General features: G+C 40.0%; 1 protein-coding gene across 4 annotated transcripts in view; it reads right to left on the bottom strand.

Annotated features, from left to right (window-relative positions):
- The window catches only part of LOC122978908 (zeta-sarcoglycan), a 283738-nt gene that overhangs the window by 156806 nt on the left and 108362 nt on the right, over window positions 1-18570 (bottom strand). For all 4 annotated transcript variants that reach the window (XM_044345988.1, XM_044345985.1, XM_044345986.1 and 1 more), the window contains one exon: window positions 8254-8463. In XM_044345988.1, the coding sequence (XP_044201923.1) occupies window positions 8254-8463 (210 nt within the window). The remainder of the gene's footprint in view (window positions 1-8253; window positions 8464-18570) is intronic.

Genomic DNA, 18570 nt, shown 5'->3' on the forward strand with positions numbered 1-18570 from the left:
GATATAGTGAAGGTGACTGTAGCTTGATGAACACTGTAACACTCACACCGCCACACATCAAACTCCACACACTGCCTGTCTCTGGCAGCCCATCATCTGCTCACTTCCACTCCATGAGGCAGTGAAACAGACACCTCTCCTAGTCCCTCGGGACCCCAGAGGCAGAGGACAGGAGGGAGAAGTTGAGCGTGGATGATGGGGACACTCTATTTAAACTGCACACACACACACACACACACACAACACTCCTATCACTCCCTTCCCCTCCTTTTTCCTATCTGTCTTCATCCATGCATCATTCACCATCCTCCCCCGCTCGCCCGCCTTACTCCAATCTCTTCTTTCTCTCTCTGTCTCTACTACACTGATCTCTCAGATTAGTTTATTTGTAAAGAAACTTAAAGCTACACTTGGCAGGGCTTTAATGAAAAAGTACACATATCTCATCAACATAAATCACTAGTGCAGCTGTGACAGCAAAGAGCACCCCATCCGCTAATTGAGATCATGTACCTATCGCCCTATTTGCCTGCAGGAAATGACAAATTCAAATCGCCTGCTAAACAGCAGTGAGTAAATGCGCTACATGGAGAAAAGCGGATCTTCCTTCTCTTTCTGTTTCCTTTAATCTCCTTTGGCATATTACATTATAATATCTTTATTTACAGCTCAGTACTTTTTTTTTTCTGTAAGGAAACAGCACAGCTATGGGGATGTATTCAACATTCAAGGATTCAAGGACTGAATGCTGATGTACTGAATTGATTTACTTAAACATCACATTAAAAACATGTAATTTTGAATAATGATAATGAAATGTACATTACTGAAGTTATGTTGAATATACAGTGAAGTTTTGATATGATCCAAAATCTTTCATATTTACAACATATTGTATCTTTGGTGCTGATTAACGATATCTCTTTGTATTTTGTATTCATAAGTTGCATTTACATTTTCTTTACAGGGCTGTATGTTATGGGTAACCAAAGGTTTCACAGGCTCACTACCCACATCTCAACAACCCTTAATGGGTTGAGCATCAGGCAAACCCACTGGTTGATCCAAACAGAAAAGAAGATGATGTTATACCTACTGTACCCTACGCTGTTCGCCTGAAGTTCAATCTGATTGAATTTTGACAAGCGAAATATACGATGTCGAGCCAATCCCCCCAAAGAGAGAGAGAGAGGTGGGTGGGATTGACATCTTATTCAGGAATTATTCATTGCCAATATTTTTTTTTATAAAAAAAACGTAACTATATAACATCACAAAATAATACAAGTAGCAGAAAAAGAGGAACACTGTGGTTCAATAAGAAGCTGTATAACTTGAAACTCATGGGTCACTGTTGTTAGCCTGTTAGCCATGATAGCTCCCAAAGCTAGCTATGCTCTTTCCTGTGCCTTCTTTTTGTCATTAGATGTGAGTAAAATTTGCCTGGTGGAATCTGGAGGCTGTCAAGAAAGCAAAACAGCAGTGACTAGTGAGAAAGTGAGGAGTGACTTGGTTTCTTTAGCTGTCAAATGTGTGGAAATTATGCACAACAAAGATTTTAATTCATGCTATATCTCAATTAAAACTATTATAAATCATGTTAGATGTAGCATGGTCCAGTCAGTCTTATCCATTCTAAAATTCACAGTTAATCGGTAGTTTGAACAGCAAAATGAAACCTGAGAGAAACTGACATGTAGTCATGAACAATATGTGTGTCTGTCTCTACTGCCTCAGTTTTACAAGCTACTCATAAACCAGATTTGTTTTTGCCTGTTTTATTCCTGTTGTGTTTCCCTGACGCAACGCTATTTTATGCTGCCATAACCCCATTCGTAATTAATGCTGGTCATTTTTATTGATTTTCAAATTGTTGTTTTATCATCTTTAAAGCACGCTGTAACTCTGATCTGAAAAGTACCACAAGTTTTATTTTATGACTGACTGATTGGCAGCCGATCCCGATTTGAAAATAAAAAGCACACTTCACACACTGGCAGTAAAAGTTTACCATCATCACCTGTGTGTGAAAATGCTGAAACTAATTACAGACCACTGACAGTTTTATTGTTATTCTTAGACTATTTATCACTGTGATGTGATATTTATCACTTGGTTAAGGATTAAAAGTGCACAAAGTCGCAGCACAAAGTTCAACACAGAAAGAAATATGTTATCGAATCGTTTAGATCTCACTATAAAGACAAATACTCCTATTTTACCATGAGCACTCAGGAGAGTTTGACGCTCATATTGGGTAAGGGGAAGGCTAAATTCATTGGAGTGTAAATAAAATTCAGAATGCTGTTAAATCGCATCTGGTTTATGAGTTCAGTATGCGAGGGGAGCTTCTTAAAATTTGTATGCACATATTGTAAGAGGTCATTACGGCAGCATCCATAGCAACCCGCGACAAACCGCGTTATGAAGAGATAAAACACTGTGGATTGAGCAGGTATTGAGATGAATAACACACATTCTTGCAGGCACACTCACACACACACACACACACACACACACACACACACACACACACACACACACACACACACACACACACATATCACAGCCCAGCCCAGACCAGGAATTAGGCAAGCTGATTGGTGAGTGACAACTGAAATTGAATTTCTCTGCAGTGAAAGCCCAAAGGACTCAGTGGTGGACAGACACAAACACAAATGTGGGTATAGACACACACACAAGCATGCCGAGGCACACACGCACAAACATTTACACACACATCAGCATGGACAATTGCTGAATAATTGCTGGCACACAAACATACATGTATGTTCTCCACCTCTCTCTTTCAAACACACATGTAGACATTCCTCTCCACCAGGGGTGTGCCTGAATAGCACAAATAGTGGTTTTTTTTTACAAATATTTCTTTCATACAAATATTTCCTCTTCTTTTCAGGAAGAAAAAAAAAACAAAAAACATGTCAAATACCAGTGTGCAGGTCGATTACATCGCTATCTCAGTCTCTTTCCTCTGCACCGCTGTTACGTCTATCAGCAGGTCTCAACGAGGGGAGTCACATCCACCTGTTACATGACGCACATTTCCTAATTTGGACGTTACTCTCGGAGTTGGGGGTGTTCCCCAGAGATAAAGCTGAGCTACTGATACAAGTAAAGTGCTCCCAAGGGACTCTCCATAAACTGTTGTTCCCCTTCTCCTTTCCACAAAGTTAGGTTGTAAAAAAATAGGCAATAAATGAAAAGCGCAAAGCAAGAATCGCCTTTGAAGTTCTTCCCTACACATTACACACTGTGCTGTCTCCGTGTTATGGGTGTATAAATAGGGGGAGGTCTGTCTGCAATGCGGTGATTAGTAAAGTTTTAGCTCAGTAGTCAGCGCAGTTGTCTATGATCTGGGAGACTCTATTTCGAGACCTGGTGTTGGGACCTCCTTCATTAGGTAGTTTACTCATGAACACTTATTGAGACACTTAAATTTTCTAAAATTAAAAGCATAATAAAAACAAACAGGATTTTTAAGCCTTTTTCCACTTTTATTCAAATACAAATACAAATAATTTTGCTGCCTCATCAAATACAGATACAAATACAAATACTGGGCCCTCTGCACATCCTTACTCTCCAATTTACTGCAAAAGCTGCATCTTCAAAAGCAAATTCTCCACACATGATGAAAATGAAAATTGTAGAGCCACAGAAGAAAAAAACTCCCAATAGCTGGATTTGAAATGTGAAATTGTGAAGTTTACAAATGTAGTTTTATATCTGTGACAGATATCATTTTTATGTTATTTGCCTTGCATGCATCAGAGGTGCAATGTGGCAACAAGTATAGCCATAACAGTACGCTTAGAGCATTTAATTTTATGCAAATGTATTACGATGCACAAAGTGACACTGTGGATGAAACAGTTGGACATGGGTTGATTGCAACATAAAACAAATGTGCAACAAAGAAAAAAAGCCTATTGTCCAATTGGAGCTGAATATTTAAATTATGTGCAAACATACCAGAGAGATACAGATAGCGAGTAAAAGGCAAGAGACAGTCTGCCTCTTTTTATCTGTATGTGAATGCTCAATTAGAGGTCTCCGATGAACTTTGTGTTACTCGACACATGATAAAAGGAGTGTTGCTCTGTGTCTCCAGTAGCTTGCTTTGTATTGTGAACATCATAAGACTTTAGATAAAAGTATACTTTGCCAAGTTGAAGTTTATTTTAATAATGCCATCAAGAACACTGACTTTATGTTTTTCTTTCTATGGATGCTTCTAATTAGTTTGTTCTTCAAATGAAAAATGCAAGTTAAACTTATTTTTTTTTGGCGAATCCGCTGTATTGACAGTGAAATTGAGAAAAAGATGTGATTCTTCTTCCGTATTTTTGGATTTAACAAACATATTTACTTGATGAGCCTCAGCTGCGTTTCTTTTCTTTCCTGTAAAAATCTCTGACTTCACATATTGTATTCCTTTCCGTTTAATCTCATTAGCCGGAGTTTTGATCGCATCAGAGCACACAGGTGGAACTAATCAAAAAAATAAAAAAAATTGAAAAAATTGTTGGCTCTGGTCCAGCCATTACTGCAACGCAATGCAGCAATTAATCATCTACTTACACTTCTGCTGTGAAAAAGGTATATGCAACCTACACCCCCCACCCCCCCCCCTTGATTATGTGTGACAGAATTAATGGTTTAAAAAAACAGAAAAACAATTTCAAAACCAGTTCAGAATTGGGTAAACCACTGGAACTTGTGATAAAAACTAGATTAAATGATTATCTCTCTCTCTCTCTTCCTTTTATGAATCTACAAGGACTCTTAATTATGCTAACTGCAGATTGATTATGGACGCTTATGCCTTCGTAAACATACCTCTGGAGAAAACAGCTGTATTTGAGGGAACACCAGTCTTGTGATCTTTTCTCCACTTTTTTTTTCAGGTTTCTTTTACAGCATTAATGCAGTCAAACACAGCTGTAAACATTCTTTGAAATGCTAATGCAGCTGCTATGTGACACTTTTTGATGCCGTTTTTGATGAAGGAGGGTCATAATGGGTTCAAAAGTATGAACCGACAGCTCCTTTTCTACATTAAATTTCTCAGCAGTCAAGGAAGTACGATAACCGATCCCACTGTCAGTGTGACTTTGAATGTTAACTGATCCAATGCACAGACACAACAAATCTCTGATTTATCTGAGGCCCTCTACTGGAAGATGTAGACATACATTTACTCACCCTGATCGACCCTCTCATCACTCCCTTCTTCCCTATCCTATGTCCCTCCTTTCTCCAAATCTTTAAAAATCCAGTTTTCATCTTCATCCAGTCTTCATCTGTTGTCTTGACAATGTAAACCCAGTTACTTTCTCTAAAGCTTCACCATGTAGCACTGCCAGGGATTGTAATAATAGTTGGGAGACTGGAGGGATGCTGTTACAGGATAACACACAGGATGTTAATCTGTATGATGTTTATTTCAAGATCTGTCTAAAGTCTAAGAGCTGGCAGAAATCAGGGCCCAAAAGAGAGGTCAAGTATAATAAAAAGTTATCCCATGTTTCATTAAAGAATGAGAACATTCTTATAGTACGTATCTGTTTTTTTTGTTTGTTGTTGTTGTTGTCTTTTTTCCTCTCCTTACCCCCGTCCTGCCTTTCTAACTCCTGTCTCTGGATCTCTCATACTGTCTTGTGTTTTTCACACACACCAGTATATAGCCTATGAAATATCTTCTTCTCTTTTATGCTTAGTGCCGGCTGCCTTCCCTCAGGCGTATTTTTGAGCAGTCTTTCCCCTTCTTTTTTCCGTCTTCTCTTATATTCTCTCTCATATTTATTGAAAGGCGTGACGTGGGGAGACTTTACCAGAGGTTTTCAGGGGTCAAATTCTGCTTCATTTGCATATATACTATCACAGTGTAGTTCCTAGAGCCCTGAGGCTATATGGGATATTGGCTGCATGGGTGATGTAACCCCTGAGTGACACTCAGAAACAGTGAGTTGAAGAGATGTGCAAACACATGCAGAGGCAAGAGCTGACTAGAGATGCTGTAGACCAAAATGTTTTTTAGGTGCCTGCTGTTATTATGTTGTGTCAGTTTTCTATATATCTAAATCAAATCTCGCCAAGACCAAAACAAACATCTATTTTTAATTTCCTATAATGGATGTTACTGCTTCACTGGGTGTCCCTTTTACCCCAATCAGTGAAGTCAAATGTACTTATTTGGCATTTTAAAAGTACAAAACCATTGTGCATCAAAGTGCTTTCCAAAAAAAGGTGCTTACGAAGCAGTGAAAAGGCACCGCCTGGACACCAGCAACAGCAATAAGAAAACATAATGAAACTGTGGGTGTAGTTGAAATCACAAACTAAGAGCAATAGAGCATAAAAAGGCCTGTCGGGCACATTGAAAAGCCAATGAATAAAAACAGGTTGTGAGATGAGTTTTGAATATTTGGACTGATTCAGCTTATTCATTGTTTCACTGAAGGCTATCATACTTAAAAGAAAACAATCTTGACTGTCGATAGGAAACGGGAAGGGAACAGTGGTCTCCTGTGGTCAACTCTTACACTTTGTTGACCCAACTGTGTTCACACTCAACTTCAAGTTTGTATAGCGCAATAACACACAAGAGCAAAGCAGCAAAGTGCTTTACAGGGTAAAAACAGTAGATAGAACAGCAGAAAATAAGATATAAAGACAAACAACATGCATACATGAACACCCACACATACACATAAACAAACACACACACAATTAAGTAAAAGCTAAATTAAACAGAAGAAGATAGTGTTGGTGCAAAGCTCAATTCAGCAGGTAGGATGTTGCACGCTTTAGGTGCATAAACATGAAAGCTCTGTCGCCAGATTTTGATTGTATTCTGGGAATTTGGAAGAAATGGCTGTCATGTGACCTAAGAAATCTGCTGGGAAACTGGGAGCATGTTGGATATGTCTGGAGCCAGATCATTCAGTGCTTTGTAGACCAGGAGCAAAACCTTAAAGTCAGTCCTGTAATAAACAGGTAGCCAGTGGAGTTGTTTGAGAATTAGAGTTATATGGTTCAACTTTGTGGTCCTAGTCAGAATACAGACAGCCGAAGCCGTTGGATTGCTTTTACAGGAAGACCAGTGAAATTATAAATATATTTGGCATGCAAGTGTTTCTGGATTTAACTGAGATTGAAAGCAACACATTTTTGAAATCTTGGTGATGATGGAAGGCTACTTTGGCAGCATCAACAACATCAACAGTTTTTTTCTTTGTTCAGCTGAAGTTTTGTGAGATCCTAGATTGATGTCCTTCAGGCAGTTGAGTTGTGTGTCATCTGTGTAGCTATGATAGCTGATCATGTGTCTGCTGATGGAAGCGGAAACATGTAAAGACTAAACAGGAGGGGACCGAGAACGGACCTTTGTGGGACTCCATACGGCATAGTAATATGTACTAGAAGGGCAACAGTGAAATTTACAGTGTTGAAAATAGGATCTGAACCACAGAGTCAGATAAGCCGACCCAGCTCTCATACATAAGTTATATCAGGCAGTTCAACAGTCTGTCATCAAGACCACTTGAAACTCTTAGTAGAGGGGCGAAGGAGCATGGCAGTACAAAAACATTCTGGAGAAATTGAATTTTGTAATTTGGACAAGAGTCAAATAATCATGTAGGGGGACTCTATTAAATATATTTTCAGTATTTAAAATACTGAGAAATTGTGATTATTTATTTAATTATTATTTTATTTAATTTTATTTATGAAGTGTATGGAAAAATGTAGAAGAAAATGTTTTGTGTCTCATACTCTAAATGTTGCTCAACTGAGAAGAAGAATAACATGAAGAAGAAAACAGTGATCACATGTTTATGGAAATGACTGCTGGAAAAAATTTAATTAATATTGTTTTCAAACTATTAGCCAGCAAAGAGTTCAGAGTCACCAAGAGTGGACACCACTAATTTAATGGGACCTAACTCTAAATAAAGGGACGGCATCTATATGATATATTGGTGTAACGATACACACACACACACACACACACACACACACACACACACACATTCCTGTTGAACTGCTGTTGATTTTATCATCACTCTCACGTTTCGTTACGTGACAGCAAAACCTTTTACACCACCTCTTACAGCTTTCTCACATAAACTCCCATATAAACACCCAACCATATAACATCCTGGCATTTTAATGACACACACACACACACACACACACACACACACACACACACACGCCACTTACCGGAGTGAAGTTCATGACTTTGAGGATCCAGATGGTCAGCGCCAGGTTGACGATCATGGTGACGAGTAGAAGGAGGATGAAGAAGTACAGGCATCTCTTCCTCCAGCCGTAGATTCCCACCGCTGGGTAAACCTGGGCACCGCACACCGACGCCCCCCGCTGGTGGAGTGGATTGGGCTGCGCTGCAAGGATATACTGCTCCTGGGTCATCTATAAGAGACGCAAATATGAAGAATGTATGTGTCACTCATTTTAATTCGATATTTCTCTTAAAAAACATACATTTAATGAATCTCCATTACATTTTTCACCATTTATTACTGTAACTGAAGACTTATTTTATTTCTTGCTAGATATTTCTTATTTTGGAGTGAAAATCTGCAATTGTGCAACTCTGGAAAGATGCTAGACAAGAGCTGAGGAAAAAGATTTTAAGGAGAAAGGGAGCGAGAGAAACAACATGTTTATTTTTCTTTTTCCACCCATGCAGTACAGACGAAGATAAGCCAGAGGGAGGAGAGGGTGAACTTTTTGGGGGTTTTGATCATGGTGGAGGGAAGGATGGCAACAGTATTAAAACAGGTGACGATAAAGAGGAAAGGCAGAACAAGATATAACCGCAAAGAGAGAGAGAGAGAGAGAGAGAGAGAGAGAGAAAGAGGAGAAGCATGAGAGATTGAAAGAGTCTGAGAGTTAAGAGAGAGCGGGGCTGAGCGTGAAAGAGAGAGAGAGAGAGACCAAAGCATGATAAAAATGAGATAGAGGAGGAGCGGTGAAGTGGAGACATAGCACGTCGTCAAGTACTGAGATATAGAAGGGGAGGATGGAGAGAGAGAGAGGGCAGATAAGACAGCAGAGGAGGACAGAGTCCATTAGTTGTAGTGCGGCAGGAGGAGTCATCGGTGGCGAGAGATATGGACACTGGCTGCGAGGCACTACTATCTCTGTCCATCTCTGCCTCTCTAACTCACTCTCGCTCTCTCTTTACCTTGCTCTCTCTACCTCAATTTCTCTCTCCCTCTCTTCCTTTCCACTACCTAATTCACTTCCTATCTCACTTCTGCACCTCCCTCTCTTTATCAGTTTCTCTCTCTCTCTCACACACACACACACATTATGTCTTTATTTGCTGAGGCTGCACGACCTTAACACCTCACTGACTGTTGATGCCCCCCCTCACTCTCATGCAATGCTTTTTCTCCATATAGTCACACATGATGATACCAACAAGCCTTGATGGGAAAGAAGAATGCTGACTCTTTGCTTGTCTGAGAGGGAAAAAAAAAAGAAAAAAGAAAATGCAGACTTGGCCTGTTGGAGTTTTGTTGGGGTTTCAGTGTTTGTTTCTCAGACAAAAAGCAAAGCCCAAGGTCTTATTGCACCACGGATTTTATTGCAATGCACAAATACCTTCTAAACTTGGCAAAATTGAACTTTAGTTGGGAGTTTGCTGAGTATAGATAGCGTGGTAAATATATAATCTAACAGCAGACGTTGTAGGTTTTGTCCCGCCTTAACATCCTCCCGTCCTATAAATTAAAATAAATATCGATTTGAATCAGTTTATGCCTAAATCTTTCCGAAAGGCTTCAGTATCTTTGATGATATCGACAGCATCTCACTAAGCAGAAAACCGTTCTAAGCAACCAGAGACACATCCTGTCTTTTCAAGTGAAAAAAAATCCTCCAAATCATCTTTGATCTCACTTCAGCAGCACCAGTCTGACCAGTCCCGTTACATGATGGTGTGTTATAGATTCTAACTCGGTGGTGTGTTTTCCTTTACACTCCAGAAACCATTTTCCACCTGGATTAACAGAGATACCGGGTAAGTGAAGTGTGATAAGACAGAGGAAAACACATCAAATGCAGGCAGAAATGCGCTGCGAGATGCGACGAAGACCAAATCAACCAAAACATCTCCTGACGTGTGCAGAAATAGATTTGGTTGCATTAACTATGAAGTGTAAATGCAACCAATCTAAACTTTAGCAGAGCAATAATGCATTGTTTTTTTTTTTTGGTAACAGAAAGATGAATCTCCTTTTAATGTACATACCAAATGTAATCCAACTAATTTATATCTAAGGACATTCTGGATATGAGAAACAAGTTAACGCTGAGTGGAGAGAGGACTTAATGTTTGTCAAGTGGGTTAAGGGATTAATGATGTTTTCTTCTCACAGTGAAGAAATTCTCCCGAAATAATTCTCAGCTGCTTCATCTGTTTCACTTTTTTTTTGGATGCATCTGTTGTTCAGTCTGTGCAGATATAATGCATATGAATCAACAGCAGTGCAACGCTGTGGAATAGAGCATTGGACCGGGCTCCTAATCATTTTATCTCTGTATTCAGCATCCGCGATGAATCAATAGCAGAGTGTGTTGTTATGTTTGCTGTGTGCGTGTGTGTACTGGAGTTCTCTTTGGTGCCCTAGAATGCTAATCCTTTTTCCTGTATGTATCAACACTGGGAATCAATAGGTGCACACATAACTGTATACTGTGTGTGTGTGTGTGTGTGTGTGTGTGTGTGTGGGTGTTTGTATCATTGTTTCCATGGATGTTTCTCAGGGGGCACATGAATCAGGCAAAAAAAACAACAACAACTATATAACCAATGAAAACCAAACCTGTTTTTTTTCTTCAATCCACAATCCAAAAAGCATCCTCTCCTCGTCCGCTCCGTCACTGACTCATTCATTGTCTCGCGTGTGTATTCATATCTCGGGTCTCATTTCTTTCAGAACCATTCATGGTTGTCAGTCCAACTCAGCACCTTGACAAAATATCATTTTCTCCTCCCCGACAGATCCCCAGTTCTGTATATCATTTTTCATATATCTCTTCACACAGCCTTTTGCAACACTGAATCCCCCCTCCCACCCCCCACTCCATGTCCTTTGTCGTCCTTCCCTCGCGTCTCACTCCATCCTCCCTCTCTTTCCGTCCATTCTTCTCTCCTTCCATCTTTCTTTGCCAGTCATTTCTCAAACTTTCCAGTTATTTGCCCCCCCCCCTCCTCCCCTCACCCATTTCCTATCCATCCTTCCCTCACATCCTCACTTCATACTTCTCTCCATTTTCCATGTACTTCTTTCTTTTCCCTCCCCCGCTATCCTGACTCACTTCATTTCTTCTTTTCGTCTCCCGTCTGCTCTTAACTAATCCATTTTGTTCTCCCCCTTTTCCTCCCCTCCATCCTTCTGTCCTCCACTCATCCCTCCCTCCCTCCCTCCCTCTCCCTTTCAATGCATTTCTTAGATTGAACTGACAACAGAGTCATCAATCAATCCCATGGTGCGCCGCAGCCTGGAGGCCCTGCACAGCGTGACCTAACTTTATTAACATCATAATGTGTTGACAGCCATAAAAACAACAGCTACTGAAGCCACATCACCATGGTTACCATTACAGTATACCATCAACTCTGTAACAATGACCTAAGCCGGCAGTAACAGAATCTTGCATTCAAGAAGCATGGTGTAAATTATATTTTACATACAGAATATAAGCCAACCGAGTACATTTACGACCAAAATGCAACATTTGTCAATTTATAAGACCTCCTAGACTTTTTTCCAACATTTAAGAGTTTAGTTTTCACTACTCAACTACTCAGTTGCAGTATTCTTTAGGGTAACACACAAGTCTCATATGATGAGGCTGATGTTGGTTGAAGTACCCCATATTCATATAGAGGATACACATAACAAACCTAGATAAATAGACACACACACACACACACACACACACACACACGTTATCCTCAGGTGACATCGGACCAAAGCCTGGCTCTTTACTTTGAGGATCAGATGGTGAGAAGATGAGAGAGAGAACAAGTTGAGTGGAGATGATGAAGAGCAGGGAGAGGAAGAAAGAGACAAATGAGAGAAATGAAGCATATCTAGGACATCTGCGATCCTGATCTGTACATGTGACTGCTTCACCCCCCCCCCCCCCCCCCAATGTATGAAATAAACAGCAATACCTTAATAAGAACTAATACAATAACAGGAGATGAGAGGGCAGGGCATATTACTTGAAGTACTCTTTTTGAAATTGTTTTTCATCTTTCAATCAGCTCCGTTTCACATAAAAAAATGACAATTATGACAAATAGCCAAGGGGATAAAAGATCATGGTTTGGTCCAGGCTAGAAGCTGTATGACTCTGCATATCATTAATCAGGTCCACTATATAGCTATCAATAGAAAACTTAATTATCAATTTTGTTTCAGTCATCTGATGTGTTTGCAGTATTTCCTTTTGTGATTTGACAGGAAGCTTCTCAGAGACATTTCAGAGGAGTCGGACACTGACGCACAGTGTCATCCTGTCTTATTATATAACTAAATTAATTTAAATGCATGTGGGATGTGAAGTATATGTCAAGTCAGATTTATCTCGGTGGAAGTTGCAAATAAAGACGAAGAGTGGGAACAGATGTACACGTGTACAGCCTGATAATGTATGTGAAAGACAGATAAATTGGCAGAAGGGTGGATATGGATGGGTTTGATGTGGACGCATGGCTGGGTAATGAGTAGAGGGACGGACGGACGGACACGAAGATAGAAAATCAAGACAGCTGAAGATTTTCTCTCCATAGCTGAAATCTGTACCGAAGTGTAATTAGTATGCATGCAGCCCATTGGTGCTGCTGCTGTATGTGAAGTGCTGGGGGCAATACAATGTTTCTGTCAGCCAGCATCACACAGCCCAGCTCTCCTCTCATCTGCTTATACTCAATCAATACCACCCCCTTCAACATCACTTCACTTCTGATGGACATTCTCCCTCTGTTTGTCTTCCTATCGGCCTCTTCAGCGCCAGCTTTTACCGTACGTAGGTGAGTGGTTAAGATCGACCGTAGCGCGTTGTTTAAGAGTGAAGCTGATATTTGTAGATTAAAGGTGGAGAGAGACAGAATTGTGCTTTGATATGCGATACTGTTTCTTTGAGTTCTTTTTTTTTTTTAAAGGCAAATAATAGCAAGCGCATGTTGTATTAATTGAAGCAGCAGAACTCTCTGAAACACCATTAAGACCATTATGTGACACAAAGATTTTTCACAGAAATACAAGGTTAGTTAGATCAATATGTGTGATGAATAGGATACACTAGAATGGATGGATAGATGGAGGAGTACTCTTTTTTGGATTTGTAGGATCTTGAGCAGGATTATTAAAGCCCACAACACCAAAACATAAAAGCTTTCAGTCTACTATGAACATAATGTTTGGTTTCTTTATCATTTACAGCAGAGAATCTCATTTCTTAGAACAGAATGTAAACACCACTTATAGCTTTTGGAAAAGTGATGTAAAAAATGGTGTTGAAAATGAGAGTACTGGTTATAAATGAAGCAACAATGTTTGTTTGTTTTTTTGACTAATGACTACTGGATGTTCCCTACTATTCAATTCTATACTTTTAACTTTTTATTAACTGGTTGGAAAAATACACAGGCTTAAGAAATCACAGGCTCTTCTTTCTTATCTCCACACTATTCGCAAGAATGTTTTTATGTTGGAATATTTCTTCAGGATACTCGGAGTCATCTGTTGCCTCTGTGTCTTGGTAACTACAGCTCTCATCCTTAATGATCTGAGCTTAAGCACATTCTCCTGTTGTGCATCCATTCAATTGAACTCTTTTCTGAGTGACAGCTGAATGCCCAAATATAACATTTAACATTAGTCAAACTTTAATCATCTCAGTATATTAGAGATTATTGTCATTTTTTTCGGGTATACAGAAGGGCTGCCCCATAAAAGTGGCTGAGTTGATGCATCAGTCTGTAAATCCCTGAGTTGACTCGTGTTTTGTCAGTTGAATCACTGACTTTTTTTTTTTTGCCACGTCATTATACACAAAGTAACGCAGTGTGACAGCATGACAGGCTGAAAACTTTTACAGATTCTTATCTCTAAATGACCTGAATACATAACTGTTATGGAAACAGAGAGAAAGATGATGGAAATTGAGGACAGCGCAATGCAGAACAACTGTGTTTCCTGCTCCGACTCTCAGCTCCGGTGTTAAATGCAGAGACATGTTTAAACAGACATGTGCCAGCGTCTCTACAGTCTCCTCCTCTACCGTCAAGTGTGATTGACTCCTCAGCCGGCAGCGCTGTGAAGCCGGCGGGAGAGATGCTCCGTGCCGCGTTTGGATTTAATAACTCAACAAATACCAGGACACACACTTTTTATTTCTCCGACTGTGAGGAAATCTGATGTTTTCACATCCCAAACGATAAACAACAGCATTAAAACACAAGTCTTGCAGGTGAAACATGGGACTGACGTAGCAGGGTGCTGAAATCATTTCTACAGAATTGTTTTGCTTTTTTAGAAATACCTTCAATATAGGTGCTTGCTATGTTGCACAGTGTGCTGTTCATGACTTTTCATTGCTTGAATTGTCAACTCTCCACATCTTAGTCCCTAATGTATTCGCATCTCTGTTGCTAGGCAGTCATCGCTGTGATGTTTCTGCACTGCACTTTCCTAAGATCACCTGTCAATCAAACAGTGAGACTTGTACTGATATTATAGGCAGCACTGAATATGGTAGCATTAGCTATATATATATATATATATATATATATATACTGTATATTCTATATATACACAAATAAAAACAGTTGAAACACTGTAAGGGGGCAGGTGTGCATATCTGTGACGGACAACACAACAAGGGCTTTCATGTTGAATACTTATACATGCAACAAACTGTCAGTGTTGCTATGCATGTACATTTGTCTTTTGTGTGTGTGTGTGTGTGTGTGTGTGTGTGTGTGTGTGAGTGTGTGTTTGTGCCAGTGTGATAAAACAGTAAGCCAACCGAATTGGGAGAGCTCTGTGTTGGCTGTAGGTTGTTGGTTTGGACAGCCAGCCATCCCTCCCCGTCACTGTGGGCACTCAGGTGTTCAGCCGGTGGATGGATCACACACACACATACACACACTCACACACAGTACAAGAAACCAAAACACGCATGCACACACAAAGAATATGTATATATATATATATATAAATATATTTAAAAATCCACCTCACAAACAAGCAAACACACATGTGGACATATCACAAAAATCACACTGCAGCTACACGCACCAGCAAACACACAGGAACATAGGCAACATAAACAATGTGCACACACCTGAACACACACACGGACACATGCACAAACACTGCTTCTGTGCAGTGGGGCGTTCACTATTCCAACAGATTTACAACCTTGTGCTGCAGGCCTAGTGTAAAAAGAGAAGACTTACACAGACAACTCTGGCTCTCCCTCTCTCTCTCTTACACACACACACACACACACACACACACACACACACACACACATATATAACTAAGCCAAAAGCACAACAGCTGTCGCCATATAAACAACCTGCGACAGACAGACAGAGAGAAAGAAAGGATGGCGGCACTAAAGAGAAGGACAGGGATGCAAACAAGGGAAGGAATGAAAAAAGGAAAGAGAGGTATGATAGAGAAAAGTCTGTATATGACAGATAGTATGACATTTTGGATTTTTTATTGGGCATTATGGCCTTCATGTCAGAGTGACCTTCAGCATGATATCTCATATTACTTCGACCTCCAAAAATTGATATTTTATATATAGATTTTTCTTTTTATATCCAACTGCTGGAAACAGATATGTATTATCCTACCTTTCATCAAAACAAGTATTCCTTGCTAAATCACAGATGTGCATACGTTTCATCAACTGCTTGGTGAAAGACTGTTTTCATGTTTAAAGGAAACCAAGTTGACTGTTGGTCGGAGGTGGAAAGAAAACCCCATTCTTCAGTTTTGAAGACAAGCACCCTGCAAACCACTTGGGTTTCATGCTTTGGCACCAAACTAAAACATAGCCGTTTGAACAAACAAGTTGCGATGCTGTTTTTCTGGAGAGTACAGTCTCCTTTTATTGGTTCGTTTTCCTGTTCATTTGATGTGAGTGTTTGTTGAAACTCCACTTTGGTGCTGAAGGGGCTGCATTCTAATATCCTCTCTATTTATAGAGGCTCCAGAGTGAAAAGTTGTTCTCATTTGTCTCTGTCTAGATTTATCTCCATCCAATGATGTCTTTCCTTTTTTCAGGACCCATGAGACTCATTAGTGGATGATGGAAATGGAGAGGGGAACAGAGAGAGACCAGACAGGAGAGAGACTGAATATACAGTAAAGGGAAGAAGAACATAAAGCTACAGAAAATAAATATCCTGATGTTGTTGAAGTTCTGGTCAGTCTGGAAGTTTCCCCACTTTGGACTGGCATTACCAGTTGAATGCTGCTAGTAGTATTTGCTGTTGCAGGTATTTGAAGAACAAATGAGTTTTTAGAACTGCTTAGTTGCTCAAAATTGGTTGAAAATTCCTGGTTGAAAACTGCAATCTTTTTGCCACTTTTCCACAACAGACTTAAGTGTCTCTTTGCACTCTTTGAGTGCCCATACCTACTCTGAGAAGGAAAAGGCTGGCAAAAAGCACAACAGGTTGAGAATAGAGCAGTGTTTCAGAAGCAGAGTAGGTATGTTATATAAGGCTAAGCAAGAGAAAAAAAACATACTCCTCTCATCTAAGTGAGCTTGAGGTACCCAAACACTCATCATCTTATTCAAAAGCACACTTTAGTCTTAAATATTTGAAAGGATAGAAAGTACTTTTGTCTGCCTGTCAAAATAATGATGTCACCACAAGTAAAACAATTCAAAGCTCACACCCTATGTGCTGCAGTTTCTGCACTCACCTGCCAGTAAATTATTAAGGGATGACAGTTTTGTAATGCTAGCAGGAACAAAGTGAGACTGATAGCTGGATGCAGCAACTACAGTACCTGGATGGGCTGTGGCTATGAATTCTAGTTTAGGAGGCCTGACATTTATCATGCTTCTCTCTTGTTCATTTGTATCTGGTAAAGACTCAGGGATTTCCTCACAAGCTATTCATCACGACACAACATGACATTTAGACTGCTGAACATTCATATGAATAAATTTGTCTATGAGTATCTGATTCTATTTCTGTAACCACCTCAGAGTTGAGTCATGAACACTTGATGTTACAAAACAATACTTAATATTTGAATCTGGCTTTAAGTTTGAGTAAAATAAGCAATGAATATGTTAACACTTTGGGCAACTTTGTTTTCACACAGCCCAACACAGCCCTCCCATTCATTTGAATGGGGGCAGTGTGTTCACGCAGCAGGGGTGCCACTGCATGTGGCTCAGCAAAAAAACACAGTGGTCATCCAGTAAAAAGTTGAACCGGGCTCAGCTTTTGCCACGAGACAACCCAATGTCACCCGGCAAGGCAGTGCGTTGGCCAATCACATGCATACAAGCGCACTTTCCTGATGGATTACTTTATAAAGTGAACGCTGTATTCGACTGGTAACCTCACGATAATCGCAACAAAAGATAAAACAGTTGCCACTGTGATAACTTTCCTGTTTGTGAGTATTATGAACCGCTTTGCAATGTTTTGGCTTCTTCTAAGTCTTTAAATGCAATTAATCTGTAACTCTAACTTCCTGTATTTCATTGTCTCACCGCTACCTCAAACAACCCCCCACCAACCACAGCACCCTTGTACTGTTTTAACGCAGGGCAGTCTTCAGTCTGAACATGGCCTAATCCAGTGTTGTGCTGGCTCGCAGCAGTATTTCAGCACCACGGACAGCTCTGTAGCCTGCACTGTGATGGGTAACGAGGAGCTCTCCATAGTGCTGAAACAGCATCTAATATACACTCTAATATTGGAAGGGTCTGGCCGTTAAAACTTGAACACCTGTTCACAAAGTGACAGATCTGTGCCAACAAAACTTTATATACTTCTTTAGTTGCTCAGTACTCTATTGCTGTCAGCCCTGTGTTGAATAGCAGCTATGGCCACACCGAGTCTCCTGTTGCTACTGGTACTGTCTAATTCAGACATACACCACGTATATAAGCATAAAACAACAAAGTAGCAGTAGTGTATCTGCACAGTATCCACACAGTCACATACATATGTTTGTGAACACATACAGTGCATTGTGAATAACTGTGCAGTATTAGTCTGTCAGTCATTACGTGTGAGTCTTTGTGAGTAAGATTGTCAAAGTAATTTTGCCATTCAGTGCTGCCTAAATAGATGTAGAACCTTCCTGGGGTTAGAGGTTTCTCTGTCTCCTCTCTTTCTTTTCTGTTTCTCCCTCTTTCATCATGATGTTTGCTTGTCTCTCACCCCTTGAATTCCGTTTAAGCCCCATTCTTGTTCTTCCAATATTGCTGATTTCTTTTTCTCAG

Source organism: Thunnus albacares, chromosome 3 (assembly GCF_914725855.1).
Source record: "Thunnus albacares chromosome 3, fThuAlb1.1, whole genome shotgun sequence".
NCBI classification, from domain to species: Eukaryota; Metazoa; Chordata; class Actinopteri; order Scombriformes; family Scombridae; genus Thunnus; species Thunnus albacares.